This window comes from Podarcis cretensis (assembly GCF_951804945.1).
Source record: "Podarcis cretensis genome assembly, chromosome: 2".
Classification (NCBI taxonomy): Eukaryota; Metazoa; Chordata; class Lepidosauria; order Squamata; family Lacertidae; genus Podarcis; species Podarcis cretensis.
The window spans coordinates 78,844,934-78,871,111 of NC_137171.1; the positions used below are offsets into that span (position 1 = coordinate 78,844,934).

At 41.2% G+C, this 26,178-nt stretch overlaps 1 protein-coding gene across 3 annotated transcripts in view; it reads right to left on the reverse strand.

Moving 5' to 3' along the window:
• The window catches only part of VGLL4 (vestigial like family member 4), a 102,597-nt gene that overhangs the window by 24,431 nt on the left and 51,988 nt on the right, over positions 1-26,178 (reverse strand). For 2 of the 3 annotated variants that reach the window (XM_079967341.1, XM_079967340.1), the window contains one exon: positions 16,384-16,573. In XM_079967341.1, coding sequence (XP_079823467.1) covers positions 16,384-16,573 — 190 coding nt within the window. Of the gene's footprint in view, positions 1-2,172; positions 2,279-16,383; positions 16,574-26,178 lie in introns of those variants that run through there. The other variant, XM_079967342.1, reaches the window with a different exon arrangement.

Genomic DNA, 26,178 nt, shown 5'->3' on the forward strand with positions numbered 1-26,178 from the left:
TCGTTTTCCAGAGAATGCTACTACTAATCCACATAGATATATGCAAACTGAGAGGTAAATTTCCATATGCAATAAGGCAGCTCTCTCTCAGAACAGTATAATGTTCCCACACCGGGCTTAATGAGATTATAGCATAAAAGTATCACCTGATTGAGACAGGGCTGCAGCTTGGGGGAAGAGCCTATGTGCTGCACTGCAGAAGGGTCCCAGATTCAAACCTCAGCACATCCGGGTAGGGCTGGGAGGGGACCCAGCTCAATACTCTGGACAGCTGCTGCCAGTCAGCAAAATCAATGCTGCACAATATAGTAATATTGCCAAGCACATTTATGATAAACAGACAACTGAATTCCGGATGATCTGGAACCAAAAGCCACAGACAGGACCAAGACACTTCTGTTGGGTTACAATAGTTGGGTTAGCTGTTTCACAGTATTTGCTTCCTTTAAAAAAATAAAGGAAAAGTGTCAGCTTTGAATTCAGAAGCCTACAAAATGGAAGGTCTTCTAGATGCTATGATGTTCCGTGAAGTGTTCATAGGAGCCAGCTTGGAGGGGTCAAGGTCCCTTTGCCCCCACTAAAATATTTGGGGGCCTCCCCCAAAAAATTGATGAGTATTGCCATTCAAATGGTGTGTGTGTGTGTGTGTGTGTGTCATGTCTTGTGATCAATTATGGGTGTGGGGCTTAACTGTCCCTGTCCCCCCAATATTTTATTCAAGTGGTAGCCTTGGAAGTGTTGGCAACCTGGGTTAGTGGTTCTCCATTCCCCACCCAAATACAGAGACGAACAAGCACTGGGGAACCATCCACAATAATCACTTGTGATTTAGGGGTCTCTAGCCCAATCTGAATCTGTATTTATTTTTTTTAATAGAAACCAATGTTTGGAGTTCTCAGGAGTTTGAGCAAGAGCTCACAAGCTACATAAAAGTCAAACTCAGGTCACATGTTGCCTACCTCCTGAGGTTATAATTAATCACATATAACTCCCTGTATCAGTCAGCTGCCTGCTGAACTGATGAAAAAAAAGGTAAATAGAATTCAGCTCTGTATATAATTTGGTGCGCAGCCACACAGGCAAAGTAACTGTAGGCATGCAATGCTTGAATATATATATAGCATAACTAACCATGTAAAGTTTAAAGCATACATTCATTTTTTGTTTACAAAACAGCTTATACTTTAATTCTTTTACATTCTGCTACATAAAACTCATACTGTGACAGCAAACCAGAAAATCTAAAAAGACAGCTCAGTTTCTGCTGTCCCTTATATATCTGTCTTGTGGTATTTTTTATGCACTTAAGTGACTAATAATAGAACTGTCCTGCAAAAATCTAAAGGAAGAGGTTGAATAAATGAAATCAGAAACTTCACCCACTTACTTTTTTAATCTCTTGCAATTTTCTTTAATGAAAAACATTAAACTAAAACATGCTTTCACCTACCTTGGCACCAACCCACCCGCCACAGGATGAAGTCCTGTCAATCTATATCATGCACTGAAGGAACTGACCCCAGTCTCTCCTCTCCAAATGTAGGAAACCATGTGCACATTGATATTTGATGTGTGGTTTGGGAGCAGGGATGGGGGAAAGAGAAATGTTGCATTGGACAACCACGTGCAATAGGTGCCTAATCCATATTCACAACTGAGGGTAGGAAAACATTTGCAACCACATTTGAAACATAATAAAGATTAACCTGTGTGTAGGAAAAGGTGAATGGCTCAAGAGAAGACCACACAACTCCTCGTACCCTGACTTCAAAAATGCACAATTACATTTTGCAGGCTGTCACATGACAATAACATTTCATTGCCACCTGAGCCTGCCTTGTCCCAATTAGAAAAATAACACCTTTGCGTACACTGAAGTCTAACAGCATGAGATTCACTGTTTAGCAATAGTTACAGTCACTGAGCTCCTCTTTACTTCACCAGCTGAGGAGGGTGACTAAAGGTGTTAGCAACATGAATCTGATGTATAATTGGGAAGAAAATCACTGCTCCCTCTCCAAAAGAGAGCTACTGATCCACTCTTCTACTTCTCTGTTCAGCACTTAGTTTAAATTAATTACAGCTGAAAATATGGCACTGCCATCTGGTATGAAAAAGCAAGGATCAGGGAATAAAATGAAAGCTCTCCCTCCCCCCTTTTTTTGTACTAACCTCACTTTAATCATTGCCAAAGAGCATGAAGACAGCCCTGCGTCCTCCCACAAGAAAGCCTTGGGCCTCACAAACTTGGCAGGCCCTTCCCTGCACAAAAAGCTCAGCAGGCAGAAGTCATTTCAAAATAAGAGCTTTTCCCTCCAGGATAAGCTGTACTCAAAAGCAACAAGGATGGATTTCTGCTGCACTTGTTGAACACCATCTCTGGGGATACCTCCCTTCTCTTCCAGAGCAAGGTTTTCATGCTTGTGGAAGTGAGTCTCTCCCCCTTGTCTCCACCAAAAAGGGGAGGGGGAACTGTGCTTTGGGTCTCCCCCATGGAGACAGGTTAGCTGGTGGCTAAAAGATCAAAAGAAAAGGGGGAGATGGAAGAGGAGAGAAGAAAGCAAAACCATAGGGGAACCAAAGTAGGCTTAAAGTTCCCTAAGCACCAACACCTGGGAAGAATAAGCCTCATTTATTTATTTATTTATTTATTTATTTATTTATTTATTTATTTAGTATGCTGCCCTTCATCTGAGGATCACAAGGCAGTTCACAACATAAAAATACAAAAGAAAGACACAAAATATGTAATAAAGCTAGTACTTCCCCACTGCACCAGTCATCAGTGCAACTAGAGGACTGCACTGTACTTTACATGGTGTCTCCAGAGAACTTCACATATCACTTGGGAAGGGGCAGGTGAACAAATGTCGGTGTACTGGAAGAAGCAAAGATCACCAGTGTCAAAGCAATGATTCTTCAACATCAACTTGGTCATGTCTGATTATCATCTTCCAAAGCAACCACTCTATTCCCAACTTAAGAATGGTAAGCATAATGCTGGTGGACAAAAAAAAAGAGGTTTAAAGATGTCCTCAAGACTAATCTTAAAAAATAAAGGATAAACACCGACAACTGGGATTCATTGGCCTGAGACTGCTCCAACTGGAGAACAACCTTTACCGAAGGCATCATGGACTTTGAAGAAGCAGAGATTTAGGATGAAAGGGAGAAAAAAATTGAGAGGAAGGCACGTTTGGCAAATCCTCACCGTGATCAACTCCCGCCCCAAAACCCATGTCTTCATTGTAGGAGGTGGGGATCCATAATTGGCCTCCACAGTCATTTACGGACACACTGTTAAAACCGTGTTCATGGAAGACAATCTTACTCGGCTACAAGTGATCGCCAAAGAAGAAAGACGAAGTGACACAGCAATGAAAGCAGCAAGCTGGCACTCTGCCTACAACAACCTCCACGTGGCCCTTTTGGGGGTCAACTCAAGCAAGTTTGGCTTTGTAAATGTTGGCTTCCGTTGCTTGCCAAGACAGTTTAAGTATCCCAAATGCAGCCCTTGATCAAACCATTGGCCTATTCAGCGCTCCATATGTACACTTGGCTGCCTTCATCCAATGAAGAAGCTGAATGTTGGAAGATTCGGGACAGATAAAAGAAAGTACTTCTTCAAGCCACAGGAGGCAGTGATGGCCACCAACTTGGATGGCTTTAAAAGGCCATGATGGATGTGCTCTGCCTCTACAGTTGGCGGCAGTAACTCTTCTGAATACAAGTTGCTAGGTATCACAGGAGGGGGGAGTGTTCTGGTGCTCAAATCCTGCTTGCCTGTGAGAAACCTGCATCTGGTTGGCTAGTGTGAGAACAGGATGCTGGACTAAATGGACCATTGGACTGACCCAATAGGCTTTTCTTATGTTCTTATGCAGTGCAATTAGTCTATTTGAACATTTGTGCAGTGGAATAAATTTTGGTATGCATGTTAAAAGGCACATTTCGTGATTATTTCAAGTTCAAACACTAGCTTGACCACCACATTTTCAAAGGAAAACTGCAAAAGGCAAGGCAGTAAACTATCTCCATTGAAGCATGGAAGTTAGTGTGCACCTTGAGATTCCTTTCAAGAAAAAACCTAACTCAGTCTCCACACTCATTTTCGAGATGGCTAAGAGCCAGTGAGGGCTCTCACACAGTCCAGGGGTAGTCAATTTGGTTGTCAGTCCCATCAGCCCCTGCGATCACAGCCAATGGGTCAGAGTGGATGGGAACTCGAGTCCAAAGGCACCACTTTGGCTACCCCTAAAGCAGTCAAATCTCAAAAGCTGAGATAAGAACCTGGACCACGGCAATATATTTATATTCACAATACTAAAAATAAAATGAAAAGAGAGCTAACCTAATCATTCTAATTAACCAGTAAATCAATCCATAACTCAGACATGCAGATTTGTCCATCAGGCTGCCCTGAGTGAAAGAGTGCTCAGTGTTGACTACATTTATTGATGGACTTAAATCAGAACAAGGATCAGGGCTGATCACTCCTGCTTCCCTTCTCTCCTCCTTCCACCGAATGAGAATGCTGGTTTGTATTAAGCTAGAGTCTTCTATCCATTCTGAAGGAAATCAGCCCTGGGTGCTCACTGGAAGGACAGATAGTGAAACTGAGGCTCCAATACTTTAGCCACCTCATGAGAAGAGAAGACTCCCTGGAAAAGACCCTGATGTTGGGAAAGATGGAGGGCACAAGGAGAAGGGGGCGACAGAGGACGAGATGGTTGGACAGTGTTCTCGAGGCTACCAGCATGAGTTTGACCAAGCTGTGGGAGGCGATGGAGGACAGGGGTGCCTGGCATTCTCTGGTCCATGGGGTCACGAAGAGTCGGACATGACTAAACAACAAGAGTCTTCTAATGCATCACAAACAGGGAAATAATGTTGATAGAGCCTATAGTGATTTCTGATCTGGGCAATGTCAAATAATAAAACTAAATCACGAAGGAGGGGAAAATATCCAGATAGTGTAGTCCTAACCTGCAGATCCATAAGCTGGACAAATTAGGAAGAAATGGAGATGCCTTTCTGTGGAGCTGCCTGCTCGGTTCCAGGGGCACAGAACTACCACTTGCGGTCAGGCGTGGTAACCTTGTTTCCATTCAATTCAAGTTCATTTCGTTTTTTGCCCATGTGAAACTGGCATAATTAATGCCTCATTAGAATTAAAAAATGGAAATTAAGGAAAACCGGATCCTACACCCATCCCACAACTCTCACCCAAACCAGTAATGAGTTTTGGAAGGGCCACTTCACACACACTCAGCTCATTTAGGATTGCACTCTGAAGTATGCACATTAAACGGAATAGAGGGAAATCTTCTAACGCTGCCCAGTGTGAAATAAATCATGAAGGTACATTAAATTGGAGGCCCTCATATTTGACCGGTCAATGATATGTTAAAGAAATTATCTTTATAGACTGCGGGGAGGGGGAAATCCACTTTGATATCCCACAAATTGCCGTTCTCTTAATGTTTCAGCACATCTGCAGGTTTCTGGTCTTCAAATATATTTATTTGTTTTTTAAACACTTATATACTGATTTATATACAAAAAACCAAAATACAGCAATGCAAAACAATACAAAGTCTAATGTAGTTCAATAACCACTGTAGAACATTATCCAGCTGCAGGCTTTCCACAACAGCTCAGTATTAATGGCACAGAAATGCTTGAGGGAAACAAGTGAGTTTTAAACATACATTAAAAGCAGAACAAAGTTGGCACTTGCCATTATTTCCGGGGGGGCGGGGGGGCGGGGAGAGTGTTATTCCACATGGTTGGCGCCACCAACAGCAAAGCCCTCAAGCAGGTAGCCACAAGATTGGATTTCTGATGGCTGCATCACTATCAAGAGGGCCTCAACTATGATCTCAGTGAACAAACAGTATGTGAAACTCCCCCCCCCCCGCCCAAGTTACCCTAAAATTTCAAATGGGGTAATAAAGAGGTAGTAATGATAACATGTTTGATCATTGTCAAATATTGAACCGAAGTATCTTAATTGGCTTAAAGATTCAAGATTAGAGCCAAAACAACTTGTGTAACCTTTTAGCACTCCAGAATCCTGCTCCTGAGTGAGTGTTAACACTTGGCAGTTTTAGGCAGAATTAATGCCAGTTTGGAGGTGGGGATATTGTAGCAGATTGCAGTATAAGACCAAACAAAAGAATATTCTCAAGTCCATCACTTTTTGTCTAGGGAAAAAAATTCTTATTCAACTAAAAGAAAACATAAGGTTTTATTCCAAATCCTGACTTTACAGTCATTGTCTATAGCAACAGTGTCCATAACATTCAAACTCTCAGGAGTGCAACTTTCTAGTAAACGGTACATCTGTCAAACTGCAGGAAACATCTGGGAAAATGATTGAACGAAAAGGAGCAAGTTTAAAACTTGTGCTCCATAAGCTTACAGCACACAATCTAGAGCAACCCTGTGAAGTTAGCATGTTGAAATGAATGGGACCAGCATGTGTACAGAACTCAGTTGAAATGAATGGGACCAGCATGTGTACAGAACGGTAACCAGTGGTGTTTTGTTAGATCTGTTGTATATTGTCCCCCTTTATTTGTTTGCATTGAATATTTGTTTGCTTAGTATCACAATACCACCATTGTAGTATGCAACGCAATAATAAAACCAAAGCAAGTAAAAGTTCTTTAAAAAAATCAATACTGCCTACAAGTAACTTTATCCTTTTGCGAAAGCTTGTAAAAATAATAAGTTTACAGCACCCAATGAAATTTATAAAATTTCAGAGCCTGCATAACTACAATGGGTAGAATATTCCACAGGGCAAGAGCTACTGTGCTGAAGGACCTAGTCCAGGCTGCCATGGAATGATCTCCATTTAGCTCCAGAAGGGTCCCCCTGTAGATGACCGTGAGCAGACAGGTATAAGGCAACCCTCAAATATCGTTGTCCCAAGTTGTTTAGGTAACCCCAGCCACAAAGTCATGCTGCCCCAGTTGCAGCTTCCTAATCTATTTTAAGAGGAGCCCCACATACAACATATTGCAATAATCCTACACAAGGTGACCAATGCATGACGCAGAGTAATAAGTTGTCCCTGTTAAGGAATGGCCATAGCTGGTGCATCAGCCAAAACTGGTAGAAAGCAATCCAAGCTACCATGTGAACTAAGCCCCCAGTCACAATGACGGATCAAGGAAGACTCCTAGATTCCTAGATTCTTCCTTCAAAGGGAGTGCAACCCCATCCAGAACAGTAAACTGCCTATATCCCAGACAGTTTTATCCTGTTTCAATTTATTGGCTCTCATGTATCCCACCACTGTACCCAGATATCACAGAGAAACAGAGCTAGGTCTAATCAGCATACTCCTTATGATGCTCCCAATAACTTCCTGTAGATGTTAAACAGCATGGGCTCCAAGTGCAGTTGCCACAGGGGTGACAGGCAAATACCCTAATGCTATTCTATGAAACCAACCTCCAATTCTCCCAATTATTATCTCGCAGAGCAAGTCCAGGAAGATACCATGGTCAATTACTTCCAAGGCCGCTAAACTTTTCTTACGCTGCTCTCAACAATGGGCATCCATCAGGGCAACCAAGGTTGGTTCAATCCCAAAGCCAAGTGAAAACCAGAATGGGAGCATTCTATATAAACGTACCCTCCAAGAATGTGTGCCGTTGTGCAACCACAACGCTCAGCCACCTTGCTCAAAAAGGGAATGTTAACAACTAGACATTAGCTATCTAAAACCATAGGTTGCACTACTGCCTCCTTAAGGACGACAGGCACCGCTGTCCCATGTAAAGACACATTCACACTGTTTTAGCGATATTTTCTCTACTGTGGTGGTGGTGGGGAACTGTTCGCACCCATATACAACATGGTATGTAGAAGGTACTTATAAGGTTATTGTATGCCTACTTTGGTTCTTGCTTGTAAGTTTAAATGTAATAAGAGAGACATGTGCACTACATTTTCATACAATGGTGTATATTATAGCAAGGGGCGCAGGTGGCACTGTGGTCTAAACCACAGAGCCTAGGGCTTGCCGATCAGAAAGTAGGCGGTTCGAATTCCCGCGACAGGGTGAGCTCCCGTTGTTTGGTCCCTGCTCCTGTCAACCTAGCAGTTTGAAAGCACGTCAAAGCGCAAGTAGATAAAATAGGTACCGCTCCGATGGGAAGGTAAACGGCGTTTCCGTGCGCTGCTCTGGTTCGCCAGAAACGACCACATGACGCGGAAGCTGTCTGTAGACAAACGCCGACTCCCTTGGCCACTAAAGCGAGATGAGCGCTGCAACCCCATGGTCGTCCGTGACTGGACTTAACTGTCAGGGGTACCTTTATCTTTACTATATTATAGTAGCATAGGTTCAATGATCATACTGTGGCCATCTTTATTCTTTTTTTAAAAATATCACATTTCACACAGCATATGCTTTTTCCACTTAACCATCACATATCTTGTGGTAAACACTGTACAACCATTTAATACATTTATATTGCTTCTCCTAGGAGGTCAGGAGGGGTGAGGCAGCCGGCATCAATGACATCACTGCAATACAAGCATCACTGGTAGCCAGGGTGTTTCCACGCCCAATTTAAAGTCCTGGTTTTAAGTGTTAAATGATTTGGGCTCAAGCTCTTTGCTGCCCACACACTGAGATCAGCATCAGAGAATCTACTTCAGTGTCCATTTTCTCTCCTAGGTCAGTGAGGTGGGCAGTCCCACCATGGTTGTGGAATTATCTCCCGTCAAATCTGTGTCATGTTAATACACTGCAGGAGGCTCTAAAAACGTGTATTATAAAAATATTATGTCTTCGAGGCAGGTTTTGTTGATGCATTGTCCAGATGCTCTTTTGTCTTGTTTTTAACAGGCCTGTCTATTAATAGTTCATAGATGGTTTAAATACCATGAGTTGCTTTGGACAAGCTTGCCCAGAAAACAAAGTTTTAAAATATCACAACAAACAAATAAATAAAATACACCACCTACCTCTGAAAACAAACAAGGCAATAGTAGCAAAATGCTGAAACAACGCCTGGATCAACAGGTAAAAACTATTGCCTTCATTTTAAAGCAACAAAACAAGTCAGCATCTAGGACTGAAGCAACAACCAAACCACCGTCTGTACTGCACGACTTAGCACATGTTTAAGAAACAAGAAAACACCTTCATGTGGTGAGCTGGTAGATTATGTTCACTCTTGGAACCATTCCAGCGAAGATGGTAATTGTCAGCTTGAGCAAATAATTTACAATTGGTTTATAGTATGAGTAAGGAGGACAGAAACTTACTTAACTGCCACAGTCTCTGTGCCATCCCACCTGCATTTCCCCAGCTGGTCCTTTATTTTGAAGCCATGGGCTATGGAAAAGATTGGGAGATTCACGAAGTAGAATACATATGCTGTCCAAAGCAGTGCAAGGGCAAAACTCCTGCACTAAAGTTCATTCATGAGATGTGCATGCATCTATGTGAAGATAGTCTCTGCATAAAAACAATGTCACACATGGAGGTGATCTTGGCCTTTATAATTATAGTACATGCCAATTTCCCAAAAATTTGGTCTGGAACCAAAAGACCAGACATGTAATAATAATTTGTTATTATTTAACAACAAATAATTTACCTGAAATCCTCACGAGATCAAGTTCTTAACAAAATATATGCAGTCCAGTATATCAATAATTAAAATTTGCAACCCTAAGAGCAGCAGCTTAGATATAACCTCAACAGAAACAAGAATAATATGGCTTTCAATATGCAGAGAGAAGACACTATTTGCAATAAGAAGGCGAAGGAGGAATAAAAATTGCCTTATGCCAACAAGCATACACTCTTAGGTTGCCTATGAGAAAAGAATAACTGATTCATTCATTCCATCATCACCCAAGCTATTCAACCATAAGTGCTGTTTCTGAAGGTTTGCATTTCACTCACATGGTAACATTGGTAAAAATACTCACTAAACCGAAATGACAAGTCACAGAACAGCCATACACACATAAAAAAAACCCAATTTTTAATAGCAGCTGCTCATGAAGTGAGCAGGAGAAGAACATCAAAGAACAGAATTTTGGCACCTTATTAAAAACAATGGCTTGGTGCTTATCATGCCAACAGTGCACTGCATGGCCCATGTAGAGCACACCCACCTCCAAGCTTGCATTAGTTCTTTGCAGAACAACATAAAGCTAAAGGCTACATCAATCATATGTACCACACAGTCAGAGGCACAGCACAAGAGTCCAATCAAAGTTGGACCACCATAAATCCTCCCCCTAATGAACCACCAATGGAATTCCGGGAAATTCTGCAGCTCACCACTTAATTTTTAATACACTAAACTCTACCTACAATATTACCAATCAAGAGATGCTGAAACCACTTAAGGTTGAATCCAAACCATAAGCACATTCAACAGTTGTGTTGAGTAAGTACGAGGTCTTAGCAACAACAAGAAAAAAAAGTAATGTTAATGAACAATATTCCATCAAGGCTTGCTATACAACCCTCTTCTTGCTGCAAAGACAGGTTAAAGCCTCCGATTTACAGGCTCTAAGAATAAGTTTTAAAAGCACACACAGCTGTGGCTTCCCCTGCTCCTTTCTTAACTCTTTGATACTTTCAGAGTTTGCTCATTTTATTTGTTACATAGCAAAGAAAATGACCTAAGGAGAGATTATCAAGCTTTCTGCCTCTGTGCAAGGACTCTTAAGGCAGAAATGATGCCTGCTGGGAAAAGGCTGATGTCAGCTCTTAAGAGCTCCCTGCAAGGATAAGGAGGCCTTTGTTTTCAGCTGAACTGTGAAAATGAGAAAATACCTCCAGCCTGACAAACAAGAAACCCACACAACATAGGTCAGGCCTGAGACCTTTGTTTAAAGGGACAACACTGCATTAGTGTTACACTTGCACTGCAACATCCAAACACTTTCAACATTAAACAGAAGCTGCTCCAAAATAAACCAGGTGCATCTTTAAAGGTTATGAAAGGTCCCACAGGTTAAAGGTGACCGTTGGTGTGAGTTCTCCTCCACTCCTCACCAAAAGATCTCTTTGCATCTTCACTGAAACCACATACACAGGAACTTACACCAAGAAATCTAAATGACTTTGTAGTGGAAATCAGAAGTCAAGATATAATCTTATTTTTAGGCTGATGTTATTATTCCTCCTTAGATGAATAGCTCTGATATGTTAGTGAAGCTGTGTAAGTTTTCCAATTTGCCTTTTTCTGAGGCAGAAAGGCTTTTGGAATAGATGGCACCCTGGGTTGGGCTGATGGGGTTACAGTCTTAAACACATAGATGGTTTCCATGCCGCGGAAGCCTGCTCTACAGCTTTGGGCTGAATGACATATTACCAGTTTTCTGGGCCCCTATCTTGATGTGGGACATGGCACCAAGGCAAGGCTTGCACCTCTGTCAGGTAATTTCCATTTTCCTTACTAAGACACAACTCTGTACATAGTTAAATGTGCATCTGAAACTGATGGAAGAGTGCTCTTTGTGGAAATAAGTAATATTCTATCAGACATTCTGTTTGTCAGAACTCTGTATGCAATACACACACACATTTAAAGTTTCAACATGTTTTTCATTCCATTTGCTTTTGCAGGAGTTGCAAACTGGCTTTATTATCGTGTAATGTTCAATGACAGAAGTCCTACAGTAGACTAGACTATCTGGAAGATGAGTAAACATAGCTCATTAAAAGCTGCATTCAACAACTTAGAAGGTGTATCATACCACTTAAGTATATAATTGTGGTTGTACGCATGATTTAACACAATGTAGGCCTACTGCAATGCACATATGCAATATGAATTTAGCTTAAAGTGAAGACGTACACACAGGAAGTGGAGGACCGTAACCAAAAACAAGGGGTCTCTTTTGTGAACTAACAAAAAATGAAATCAAGTGAAAATGCTGATAGCCAAAAACTCTTTATCCAATGTATTTATGATTTATCACCTATTATACCAGGCAGGATGCAAATTCCTACTTCCTGCTGTAAACAAACCAATACATACATACAAAAGGGTAGTTCAGATCCAGCAAAAGATATAAGATAAGATATAAGATAAGATCAAAAGAGACTATGAGGCTCTGGGAAGGAAATTGAAGCAATTAAATGCACAAATTGTCATCTCATCTGTCCTCCCAGTTGAACGACGTGGCCCAGGGAGAGAAAGAAAAATAGTGGAAGTGAACAGCTGGCTTCGCAAATGGTGTAAACAGGAACGGTTTGGATTCTTAGATCACGGACTGCACTTTCTTGAAGATGGACTTCTGGCAAGCGATGGGCTGCACCTCACAACGGTTGGGAGGAATGTTTTTGCCAAAAATCTCAGAAACCTCATCAGGAGGGCTTTAAACTGACTAACGTGGGGGAGGGAGACAGTGCTCCTGAAGGTAGGAGTCTATCAACTGATGAAGATGATCATCCAAATGTCATAGACCAAATGGAGCAAACAGCACACAGACCTAGTGGTGGGAGGAAAAAATCCTTAAATAAGAGACACGGGGGAATGATTAATGGACTTCAATGTCTGTACACTAACGCGCAAAGCATGGGAAATAAACAAGATGAGCTTGAGCTCTTGGTACAGCAAACTAAATATGGCATAATAGGCATCACTGAAACCTGGTGGGATAAGTCCCACGACTGGAATCCCATGGACAGTAATACTAAAAGGAAAGGGAGTTCATGATGGCTGGGAGTTTGTTAAGAGGGAGATAGTAAAAGCACAACTTCAGGCAATACCAATGAGACGGAAACATGGAAGGTGCCTAAAGAAGCCGGGGTAGCTATCTAAAGAACTTTTAACTGAGTTAAGATTAAAAAAGGATGTGTACAAAAAATGGAAAAGGGGGGAAACCACCAAAGAGGAATTCAAACAAATAGCCAGCACGTGTAGACACAAAGTCAGAAAAGCTAAAGCACAGAATGAACTCAGGCTTGCTAGAGAGGTTAAAAGCAACAAAAAAGGCTTTTATGGGTATGTTCGTAGCAAAAGGAAGAACAAAGAAACAGTGGGGTCACTCAGAGTAGAAGATGGTGAAATGCAAACAGGGGACACAGAAAGGGCTGAACTCCTCAATGCCTTCTTTGCCTCAGTCTTCTCCGATAAAGAAAACAATGCCCGACCTGAAGAATTTGGAGCAAATGATTCAGCAGAGGAAACACAGCCCAGAATAACTAAGGAGATAGTACAAGAATGCTTGGCTAGTTTAGATGTATTCAAGTCTCCAGGGCCAGATGAACTGCATCCAAGAGTATTAAAAGAACTGGCAGATGTGATCTCAGAACCACTGGCAGTCATCTTTGAGAATTCCTGGAGAACAGGCGAAGTCCCGGCAGACTGGAGGAGGGCAAATGTTGTCCCTATTTTCAAAAAGGGGAAAAGAGAGGACCCAAATAATTACCGCCCAGTCAGTCTGACATCAATACCAGGGAAGATTCTGGAGCAGATCATTAAGCAAACAGTCTGTGAGAACCTAGAAAGGAATACTGTGATCACCAATAGTCAGCATGGATTTCTGAAAAATAAGTCATGTCAGACTAACCTGATCTCGTTTTTTGACAGAATTACAAGCCTGGTAGATGAAGGGAACGCAGTGGATGTAGCCTACCTTGATTTCAGCAAGGCATTTGACAAGGTGCCCCATGATATTCTTGTAAAGAAGCTGGTAAAATGCGGTCTTGACTATGCTACCACTCAGTGGATTTGTAACTGGCTGACTGACCGAACCCAAAGGGTGCTCATCAATGGTTCCTCTTCATCCTGGAGAAGAGTGACTAGTGGGGTGCCACAGGGTTCTGTCTTGGGCCCGGTCTTAATCAACATCTTTATCAACGACTTGGATGATGGACTCAAGGGCATCCTGATCAAATTTGCAGATGACACCAAACTGGGAGGGGTGGCTAACACCCCAGAGGACAGGATCACACTTCAAAACGACCTTGACAGATTAGAGAACTGGGCCAAAACAAACAAGATGAATTTTAATAGGGAGAAATGTAAAGTATTGCACTTGGGCAAAAAAAATGAGAGGCACAAATACAAGATGGGTGACACCTGGCTTGAGAGCAGTACATGTGAAAAGGATCTAGGAGTCTTGGTTGACCACAAACTTGACATGAGCCAACAGTGTGATGCGGCAGCTAAAAAAGCCAATGCAATTCTGGGCTGCATCAATAGGAGTATTGCATCTAGATCAAGGGAAGTAATAGTGCCACTGTATTCTGCTCTGGTCAGACCTCACCTGGAGTACTGTGTCCAGTTCTGGGCACCACAGTTCAAGAAGGACACTGACAAACTGGAACGTGTCCAGAGGAGGGCAACCAAAATGGTCAAAGGCCTGGAAACGATGCCTTATGAAGAACGGCTAAGGGAGCTTGGCATGTTTAGCCTGGAGAAGAGTAGGTTAAGGGGTGATATGATAGCCATGTTCAAATATATAAAAGGATGTCACATAGAGGAGGGGAAAAGGTTGTTTTCTGCTGCTCCAGAGAAGCGGACACGGAGCAATGGTTCCAAACTACAAGAAAAAAGATTCCACCTAAACATTAGGAAGAACTTCCTGACAGTAAGAGCTGTTCGACAGTGGAATTTGCTGCCAAGGAGTGTGGTGGAGTCTCCTTCTTTGGAGGTCTTTAAGCAGAGGCTTGACAGCCATATGTCAGGAGTGCTCTGATGGTGTTTCCTGCTTGGCAGGGGGTTGGACTCGATGGCCCTTGTGGTCTCTTCCAACTCTATGATTCTATGATTCAGCTTCCTGATGACTACATATTCATTTAATCCTACAGTGACTTTTGTAATTGTCAATAAGTGGGGCACCAATGAAGAAAAAACAACAACCCTTAACATGTAGTTTATTAAAATACAGGAGTAATTTATTTTTTACTTTATGGCCAAAATATTTTACATTGGGGGGGTTTTCCTAGTAGGGCCCAATATAATTTAAATTCTCAAACTTATTTGTAACGCCATTAAATGTTGCCAGCATAAGAAAGTAAAAGCCAAACTCTATATTTGCACAATATTTTGTTTCTCACATTTACAGTACCGCTAATAAAAGCCCTTTCTGGATCTGATGGTTGTCCAAGTGTTAAAAAATAAATTTCTGTAAAATCTAAATAATTATAGTTTTGAGTAAAAACGCCATGAAAATTCTGCTTTACAGCTTTGAGAAAAGTGATTCTAAAGGTGTTGCATGACTCTGCAGATAGACAGGAGTTTGAAATGCTGAAGTGGAACCATCTACCCAACCGCTAGTTGTATTTCATTTCCTTTATTTTTGTGAATTTGGAAGTCACATAGATCCCCTCCCTTCCTCTTCTAAATTATGTAATAATTCAAATATAGCCTCGTTTTTTCCTATCTAAAGTTGTGTGGCAGTTGAAACAGAGTAACTCATTTATTGGTGTATGTGTTTTTTCTCTCAGTGATTACAAATTTCACTCTTAAGGAGTGATTTTAAGTAGTTTAACTGGAAGTAATCACCGCATGTAAAAAAAGAAAGAAAGAAAGAGTGGGAGAACTGTTTCTGAGAGTTTTTATTGCTTTGGTACTCAAGCTCTTATTTGTAAGAAATTCCAAGCCTGCAATCTGCAGGCCTCTGAATAACACTGCTGTGATTTATTTGAGGATAAAATGCCTCAGTCCACATCTTATGACTGAATGCAACAATCCAAAGCTGAGTGGAATGTGTGGAATGCAGAGGGCTTCTTGAGCTGAGGCAGCAGGGAACAGTACACAGTTATCAAGTTGGCTCTGGCTGGAATACTCCAATCACTTCCTCTAGTCAGGAATGAAAGGAATTCTCTCAGCGCCTACACTTCATGCCAGCTACAGCTGCTTCCCTAGGAATGAGAAAACTAAATGGATGGAAAAACCGTTTTCTTCCTTTCCAGTAACCCACATTTTACCTGCACAGTGAAATACTCTGCTGGCATGTGAAAATGGAAGCACGTTAACTAGTGTTTAGCAACAACTGCAGCTTGAGCAGCTGTTGCTGTGTGCAGTCTGCTGAGCAGCTGTTCTAAAAGTTCCTGGCCTTTAGAAGGAGGAGGGGGAAAAACACTAAAAATGCAATGCATCTATTCTCACATCAGGGTAGAGAGTCTTAAAGCATAGGATATATAAAATATAAAGCAGGATGGAAATGAAATGAATGATGATGATATCCCATGGGGGGTGGGGAACGGTACCTAGACTTTCAACTGTGGCAATTGTAAACTAGGTTTAAGGTGCCATTTGGCAATTAGGTTATATATCTGAGTTTCTAACACTGCATGTGGATTGTCATTTTTCAAAACAAAATTAAAATCTGGGTGAAAACACAATGGAAGCCGTATAAATAGTAAAGCAAACTTACAGATGGGGACTGAACATTCGACTCATTTTAGAGACGTGTTCGTTTTCACAGTCTAGGTCATCATCTCCTTGGTCCATACTGAACCTCCTCTTGCAAGGACTGATCGGGGGTGGCCCTGTCCTATGGTTGGTTACAGCCGCTGATACTGGGAGGGACTGCATTCTGGGTTCTCCTCTTAGAGCAGCTTCACCTACAGGGGAAAAAACCAGAGGAAACCATGGGTTTAAAAAGTGTCATAAAAAGAAACAAAAAACATTAGGTATAGTATCCTTTAAAGTCAGTAGCTCCTTAAAGCAAAGTGTTTGATAAATCAATAGGATGCTTGCCTTGTCAGGCTTGTTTAAGATTTTAAACTGTGGTCAGAAACTAAATATTCATTTTCTTAAAATAAAATATGACTTCTACAAACAAAATACTTGTTAAAATTTAGTTTCTGAAACATAAACATTGGAATAAAACAGCAGAGGAAGAGAGGTCGGGAAATACAGTTGACTCATCTCAGGTGCACTTAAGGTCTAAACTGACGCATAATATTTATTGCGTTTTTATTGGCAGACATACCTTTTTTGTAAGACGGAACAATCCAACACTGAGTTTCATGCACTTGAGATTACAACTTAAGCAATAAACTTTAAACAATTTAATTCCTAACTGTTTTGAAGAAGAGGTCCTAAGCTCAACCTAGCATCTCCAGCTAAAACAGACAGACATTGCCAGTCAGTGTAGACAATACTGAGCTATATATGGTATATTTCAGTAAAAGGTATAAGGCAGCTTACTATGAAGATGCAGCAACTAGAAATAGTCTTCTTGTGGCCACACTACAGATTCATGGTGTTACAACACAACTTCTAGCTCATACATGAGGAAAGTAACACTACTGGGCTAGGACTTGCCGATCAGAAGGTCGGCGGTTCGAATCCCCGCAACAGGGTGAGCTCCCGTTGCTCGGTACCTGCTCCTGCCAACCTAGCAGTTTGAAAGCACGTCAAAGTGCAAGTAGATAAATAGGTACCACTCCAGCGGGAAGGTAAATGGTGTTTCCATGCACTGCTCTGATTCACCAGAAGCAGCCTAGTCATGCTGGCCACATGACCCAGAAGCTGTACGCCGGCTTCCTCGGCCAATAAAGCAAGATGAGCGCCACAACCCCAGAGTCATTCGCGACTGGACCTAACGGTCAGGGGTCCCTTTACCTTTACCATTAAAACAAACCGAGGGGGAGGGAAAACTGCATAGTTGTTATTCGGGTATTGCAGGAGCTTGGACTAGATAACCCTCGGGTTTCCTTCCAACTCTACAATTCTGTGAACACGATATGCTTTCCCGCTCTGCTCAGTGATGCTGCTTCTTTGCATGTCATACAGGCTTTCGCATAGCACACAGAAACTACATTATCACATTTCTCAAAGTTGGCCATCTTTTAGGATATAGGATACACTGATATTTTTATTCAAGGTTTCTGGAGCTTGTAAATATTTTTCTCTACAGATGCTCGTTCCATTTTTCTCAAGTGCATAATTACAAGAAAACAACGTCAGTAACAAATCACATCTGAAAAGGGAAGTATGTTTGCCACTACTACACATTTTCATACCCCATGCAAGGCACAGGTGACATATAAAAAGAGCCCTGTTTTATATATTCAACAAATACTATTTTGGTGTGAAAGGAACCACTAGGGAGTAATCTCCACTATGTTCACCAGGGAAAATAAACATTTTGCCAATTTAGTAGGCAAGATGTAAACTAGCAAATATACTGCGGCTTATAAACACACCACAAGTCATGGCTTCTATTCAAGACTCTGGCAACAAAATTAAACTGTAACTTTCCACCTGAATGTTAAAAGCAAGAAGTGTATGCTCCACAGCAGGCCAGGCACTGGAGTTAACCATGCAGACATTCGGCTGTGTTAATACACAAATCATCACTTTGCTGCTTCTATCCCACCTTCATCTTTTCCCTTGGGAAAGGAGATATTTAAAAGCCTTAAATCTTCTAATATGTGGAATCTGCAGCTGTATATTTTTTTCTTTTCAGTCTTTAAAGTTTTCCATTTGAAGCTATGTTAGCCTCCAATGAAAATATTTTTTTAAATGGAAAATATAACTTTTGTTAGATCAAACTTGTATAAAAGCACATAGGCCAAACAAACAGTCATACAGAACAACTCCATCAGTTAACAACTAAAAGACCAACATGGAAGTCAGAGTTTAATAAAATGGTATCTTCATTTGTAGGACATGCAACATATAATTTATCACATGCAGTATGTTGACATCCTGACAGGAATCATTTCACTTTGGCCATCAAGTCAGGAACTTGAAAAACTGCAAAAGAGAAGATTCCTTGCATTTTATAATCTTAGATAGACAAGCTGGCACCAACTTCAAAAGCTGAAAATCTCCAAACACTTGTCGCTGTTTGATGCATCCTAAATTTATTTCATGCCTTTTCTGTGCTCAAGGTCTTCCAGTATTTGAAGAAAACAAAATCCAGTAGGAATGCCCATTATCGAACCTACTGTTTCAGTTTTCAAAAACAGAAATGAAATAGGGTTTAGTGTCATAGAAAACACAATTACTTTACACCAAGTGTCAGTAGATTAAATGTTTGTTAACCACTACCTATTACACAGAGAATAAAATAATTAAATGCATAATTATTATTTTTACCAACTACCACCATATATACCCAAAAACACCTGATTCTGAATTTTAAGAGCTTGCATGCTAAGCCTCTCAAGAACTGCTTTGGGTATTTATATTGAACTGCTGAATAAAACAATACAATTGAAGTGTATAATATATCCAAAACAGTTAAGTTCATTGTTCATTTCTCTTAGAACAGCCAAGTTCAAAATAAATTACAAAATTTATACATAAAAGTTCGAACATACTTTACTATTTTAGCAAGGAGAGTATGTCAATCAAACCTCACTGTATAGCAGTAACAGGGATTGTCCATGCAGTTCAACATTAGGAAATATAAAATCAGATCCCACCACAGTAAGTTTTCAACTCCAGCAGCTATGATGTGGGGGACAAGGTGAGTTGGGGGAGGGAGGTCTTATTACCAGGCAGGCAGGTGAGTTAGCAGTAACTTCAATTTCAAGAAGAAGTGCCAGAAAGCGGATCTGAGAACAGCTTAGTTTTAAAGCCGCTCTTACCTAGTGTGCCTGATGCTTAGCTGGGCAATTTGGGCAACGCAATGAAACATGCCACACATAAGCCATAGGAAAACTCAGTCATGGTTAATGTCAGTAAGCAAAGAACAAACCATGATTTATTTTTGTGAACAAACCATAGTTAATGCACTGGGTTTGGGTGTAACACTATCCCCGCCCCCCTGGAAAAAAAAAACTTAATGGTTATTTAAGCTATGGCTTAAAGTAATGGGCATGTAGCTAGCATGCATGTTTTGACAAAATATGTTCTGAATGTATGTGGATATCAGGTACAGTGGTACCTCTGGATGCGAACGGGATCCGTTCCGGAGCCCCGTTCACATCCAGAAGTGAACGCAACCCGTGTCCGCGCGGGTCGCAATTTGACGCTTCTGTGCGTGACGTCATTTTGAGCATCTGCGCATGCGGCGAAACCTGGAAGTAACGCACTCCGTTACTTGTGGGTCGCAGCAGCGCGCAACCCGAAAATACTTATCCCAAAGCTACTTCAACCCAAGGTATGACTGCATGTGCTATTTGCCCATCAGTCTAGGTGTTGGTACCCTTTACATGCTGGATTAAGAAAAAGAAAGAGACCTTCAATATGCACGTTTGTTTGTTTGTTTGTTTGTTTGTTTGTTTGTTTGCAAGCGCCCAAAGTTCATTCTCTCACAAACTCACAAACACATTTTCAAATCTTTTCTTCTCTGCAGTATTAAAGTTTCCAAATGGGAAAGAAAAACCGCAGCTCAGTCTATCAAAACAAAATACTGCCACACACTGCATATGTCTTCCTCTGTCTGACCACATTCTATGGTAACCAGACTGACATCATCCCATTGGCAAGGTAACATACTGATAAAACAAATGTGTTTTTTAAAAAAAATCCCCAGGGCCTGCGCCAGCCTTCCTGATTCATTACTGTATAGGCCTGTGTCTGGCCTGCAACAGAATCACACACACAGCCAATGCATATTCATTGCACCAATGCTAGTCTTTGTTTCAGCAAGCAGCTGGGCTGGGGCACAGCGTATCTGTGTCTCTCAAATAGCTCAGTTTATAGCTCCATTCATTAGCTTCCCTTCCCCCTCCCCCGAAGATCTGGAATGTTAGGCAACATGATGAAATATAAACAATATAATCAGAGATAACAATGTGATGTATTGTCTGTGTGCCATAACAGTACAACATCCACAAAACAAAAACTCTTGTAGTCTACGTATAACGATTTCCAACTAGTACATTTAAGGATCCCCTCCCCCACTCCCCAAAAATCTGGCAAGCCTATCTTATGACCATGAAATGAGATCATACAAGTATATTTATCCTGCTAGGAGTTAACAATACACTGAGTTGGGATTTTTCCCCCCTTCACACACTAAATAACTTCCAGTTATCTGTAGGTATTTTCCCACCCTGCCTTACATTCAATCCAGCCAGCACTCTCATGGCCTAAGATGATAGCTGAACGTGATTTAGATATTGTCATAACTGAGTCAGGCTTTTTAAAAATTTAGTTAAATATGTGAGAGATGGGCACTAGACCCCAGATAAACCAGGCATGATGTGGACAGCCACATTCATTCATACATATGCCTGCCTCCTACGTATATTTTTTTTAATGGAACTTGGGAGACTTTTACAACTAAACGTGCATATTGGTGAGGAAAGCAGAGCCTTCAAAACTTTCTCCCCTATGATATCACTTGATACAGTTGCATCTCACCTCTCCTCCACATCCCAGTTCTAAAGTTGGTAGACGGGGCAGGACAGAAAGTGATTCAGCTGACAGAACGCAGGAAGGCCCATCTCCATACACCTGCAAGCACTTGTTGATGCAAAAGGTAGACCACACCAATTCCCCCTTTTTAGCTGTGAATGAGGGAGGTATAGATGAAAACAAGTATGGCTGTTCCCAACATGCCTGGTTTACCCCCTAAGAAGCAAATTGTCACCCACCTAAACACATATACTCTTCACCGAGGTAGTAAACTTGAATAACCTTGTGGTGTGTGTGTGGTTTTTTTAATTCCTTTATTATAGAATATCAGATGCAATGAAAAAGCGCTCTTGCTTACCCTGCTCCCTAACATGCTACTTTTTTGCATGCACAGACAGAACAGCATTCAGTCTTGCAAACTCCTATCTGGGATCTAAGGATTTTTCAGATGATTAATTCCACATAGTACCTCATGTTGACATGGGATTGCAAAAGTTTGCACCTTACAAGATTCAGAAGTTCCTCTGTTTTCCGCTGCTTTTATTTTTCACATGTGCTATTTCTCAAGATGTCCCTATATTTAAATGCAGGCGGATCAAAATCTAGCCTGGCCTGTCCCTATCCCTATCCCTTTAACAGAGGTTTATTAGACAGAAATCAGCAGCTGAAGCTCAACATTATCAGTTGCTAACTGCTGTAGATCAAGCTGCTGCTAAAGGATCAGCTAGCTCAGGCATGGGCAAACTCAGGCCCTCCAGATGTTTTGGGACCACAACTCCCATCATCCCTAGCTAACAGGACCAGTGGTCAGGGATGATGGGAGTTGTAGTCCCAAAACACCTGGCAGGCAGAGTTTGCCTATGCCCAAGCTAGCTGCTAGAGAGGCCACTTCTGAAGTTGGCAACCATATTCATAGGTGAACCCGAACAAGGCTTCTAATACTTAGCACCAATTACTGTACTGGGATACTGGAGAACTTAAAGAAACAATACTTCTGGTAACATTTTATTTCTCTATTAAGCAATGGTCATTGTACATCCACATGCTATAGGATACTTCAAAAGTGGTCAAAAGGATTAAAGCATAGACCAAGTTTCTTGAAGAAGTTGCCAGACTAATACAAGTTACAGAGAAACAATTTTAAAAACTCAACTAAGTCTCTTAGCACCCCACGCTAACCCCCAGTGACAATTGATTATTTTTCATACTTCACAAGTCAAGACTTCCAGTGTATGCTATTCCAGGGTCTATTTTTACCATGCTACATAAATATGTACCTAAATTTAAAGTGCTGGTGTAATCTTAGTGAACTGTTCTTCGTTGGCTCTATGGTGTTCACTGAGAGACTGACCACACTGTCATTCAGACCCTGGACTCTTTCATGCATCACCAATAATGCTACTCACTCAAACAGCAACAAACCCTGTTTTGCATTCCAATCTCCAGACTTTTCTGCTACAAAGGGCATTTATATTTGACAAACATATATGCAGCTATTGAACATTTTGCAGAGTTGCATTTTAATTAACAGGGAAAGAACAGCTGCCTTTGACTATAATTTATAGTATTTCTTCCCAAAGGGAACAAGGTTCACAGGACTGCTGCTCTCCCTCTCCGATGTGGAAAATGACTATCTCAAATTTGAACTTCTCTGATTATTTGTTTTTAAAAAGAATTTAGTCCCCAACTTACATTTTTGTGAAGTTTGATATAAACACCATAAAGAAATGGAAATGTACACCTATCAAAAGAAGAAGCAGGTATTTGGAGAATCCTGATTTATCCATTTAGAAACATAAAGCAATGGTCCAGATGCTTTATGAGGCTGAGGTTTGGGGTATTTTAATGATGGAAGATTTAGAACCATCCCAAAATTACTCTTTGAGTATTGCTGTTCTTACCTAAATAAATGCTGACTACCCTATTCAGGTTAGAGTCTGAAATACTGAAAGTAAAGCTCATGAACAATTATAATGACCGTATTTTATCAGTTTACCGAATAAATGTTTAATTGAACTCAACACTGTATTGCCCATTAATAAACAGAATGCATTGTGAGCCCACCTTAGGACTTAGCAAGGCTTTTCATGAACTAAGCTCAATTGTTTGCCAGTGGATATGCAGAAAAATATTATTTGAAATCATATGGATGAGGCTACTTTGAAAAAGCATTTAAACTTAGTTTATTTGTCTACATATGTACCACATACTCTGAACATGTAGATTATTTAACAGATTTAAACCTTTAATAAGAATTCATAGAGCTACATTCAAACACACTGAATACTGAAGACTATGGTGTAAAGCAGGCTGCAATCCAAAACACACTTACTAGGGAATAAGTCCCACTGAAGAAGTGTGCATGCACATGAAAGTTTATAGCCAGAACAAACTTAGTTGGTCTACAAAGGTGCTACTGGACAATTTGTTTGTTTGATTGTTTGAACAAACATAGTGTGCTTTACTTCTGAGTAAACATGCATAGGATTGCATATATGAAGGTATTCCAGCACTTTTGCATTGGAGGTTGACCAGAACCTTGGGATATTATAATAAAACTGGAAAAAATACCTAGCCAACATATGGATACTGATGCACAAAAACCTATGATTGAGCTATATACAGTGGTACCTCGGGTTAATAATTTAATTCGTTCTGGAGGTCCGCTCTTAACCTGAAACTGTTCTTATCCTGAGGTACCACTTTAGCTAATGGGCCTCCCACTGCTGCTGTGCCACCACACGATTTCTGTTCTCATCCTGAAGCAAAGTTCTTAACCCGAGGTACTATTTCTGGGTTAGCGAAGTCTGTAACCTGAAGCATCTGTAAGCTGAATGTAACCCGAGGTACCACTGTACATCAGAAAAGGTCTGTCAACAGATTCTGAAGAAAGGATTTGAAACAAAGTACCAATAGTACTCGCTTAATAATAATAATAATAGGCAAAGTATTGCACAACAGAGGCTTAAGACACACGAAATGCCCTCTGTCTTGCAGAAGCAAGGTGAATTCTTAATAGTGCTTCTCTGGTTTAATGCAATGATTGAACAGAATATATGGGACAAAGTAGTCCCTCAAGTAAGCTGGTCCCAGGCTGTTGTATACTAACAGCAAGGCTAGCTAGCCAATGCAGATCCTCAAGCAGAGATTTTATGCTCTGTTGATAGCAAGCCTCTGTCAACAGCTGGTACAAGGGAAGCCACATATGGAGCACATTGCAGTAGTCAAATGTTGAGATCACCAACTCCTGAAGCACACTGGCAAAGCTATCCTAATCCAAGAACACCTCCAGCTTTCTTAACATACAGGGTTTATATAAAGGACTCCTAGCCACAAAGGCCATTTGACCCTTTCGTGAAAAAGTTGGATCTAGGGGCATCCCCAGGCTTTGAATTTGCTCCCTGTGTGCAATCCCATGCAGATCAGGCAATCTGCCTAGCTCCTGGACACTAAACCAGCACATCACATGCAGCATATCCGTCTTACCAGGATTCAACTTGTTTATTGGCCCTCATCCAGCCCAGCACTGCATTCATCCTTCGATAAAGGTCACCAAGACTGATTGAATCCCATAACCAGGCCTGGCTGGGAAGGGTCTAGATAACTGGTATCTTGCAGGAATGCCTACACCTGCTCCACCACAACTTTCTCCAGCACACTGCTTTTAAACAGGGTATGTGTGACTCGTCAGTAGTTGCTTTGTACAGTGGGTATATCATAGACTTCCTGAAGATTGACAACATCACTGCCTCTTTGAGGACAGTGGAGAGCACCATCTCACCCAATGATGTGTTAACCACATGCTGAACACATCCAGTCACACCATCTCTGCTAGTTTTATTAGCCAAGAAGACAAGGCTCAAATATGGTCAGACACATTGTTGCAAGCACGCTGTCCACATCATCAGGCCTTATCTGCTGAAATTGATCCCACCACATCACATTAGATGTGGCACTGGACACCTCAACAGAGACTGCAGAAACTCAGGTCCTTTCTGAGTACAGCAAGTTTCTCTTCAAAGTTCAAAGCAAAATGGTCATAGAGGGTCTCCAAGGGCATTTTGTACATCATCTGAGATGGAGGCACATCCGCAACCTGCAGTGTTCATATCCGGCAGTGCTGTGTCTGCGCACATGTGTGATGCAATTTGGCACTTCTGCACATGAGCAAGCGGCGAAACCCGGAAGTAACCCCTTCGGGGTTTCCCTTGGTACACAACCTGAAAACGCATAACCCGAAGAGTCTGTAACCCGAGGTACCACTGTACATCCAACAAAGCAGGGGTAATCAACCTTCAGACCACAAAACGCTGCTGAATAGTTACTATAGACATAATACAGCTAGCAAAGTAAGTCTTAGGCATGATTGCGTCCTCTAGCTAGTGTGCAATCTGCTTCAGAATGAGGCTCATAGCATTTATAATGTGGTCCTTGCCTGGCCTGCTTCATCATCTACAGCTCTCTATGGTATGAAGGGGCTGATTGGGTTCTATAGTCATCTCATGTGGGAGCAGCTGCCAGAAGTCCATACTTTACTTTCTCATCCATAATTAAATCACAAACAAGTGCTGTCATTATCCATTATGTTTCACAATGCCCCTTATATCCTTAAGAATATAATTTATATGATTATTATTTTTTTGCTAATTGACATAGATAAACATGTGACCTAGAATGCAGCCCTCTGTCATTGCTGCCATGAAAGTTATGAAAAAGTCTTTAGCAGGAATCACGGCTAACTGTGCGGACTTCAGCTGATAAGATTGTTTGTTCTATCCAGCAGGGTGATAATGAAGGATGGTGGCATATTTTTAAAAAATATGTCTTTTAAGTTTGTTTGTTTTTTAATCACAGATGTATTAGCTTGGCCCAGAAGATAAGTTAATTTGAGAAAGTTCAAGGAAAA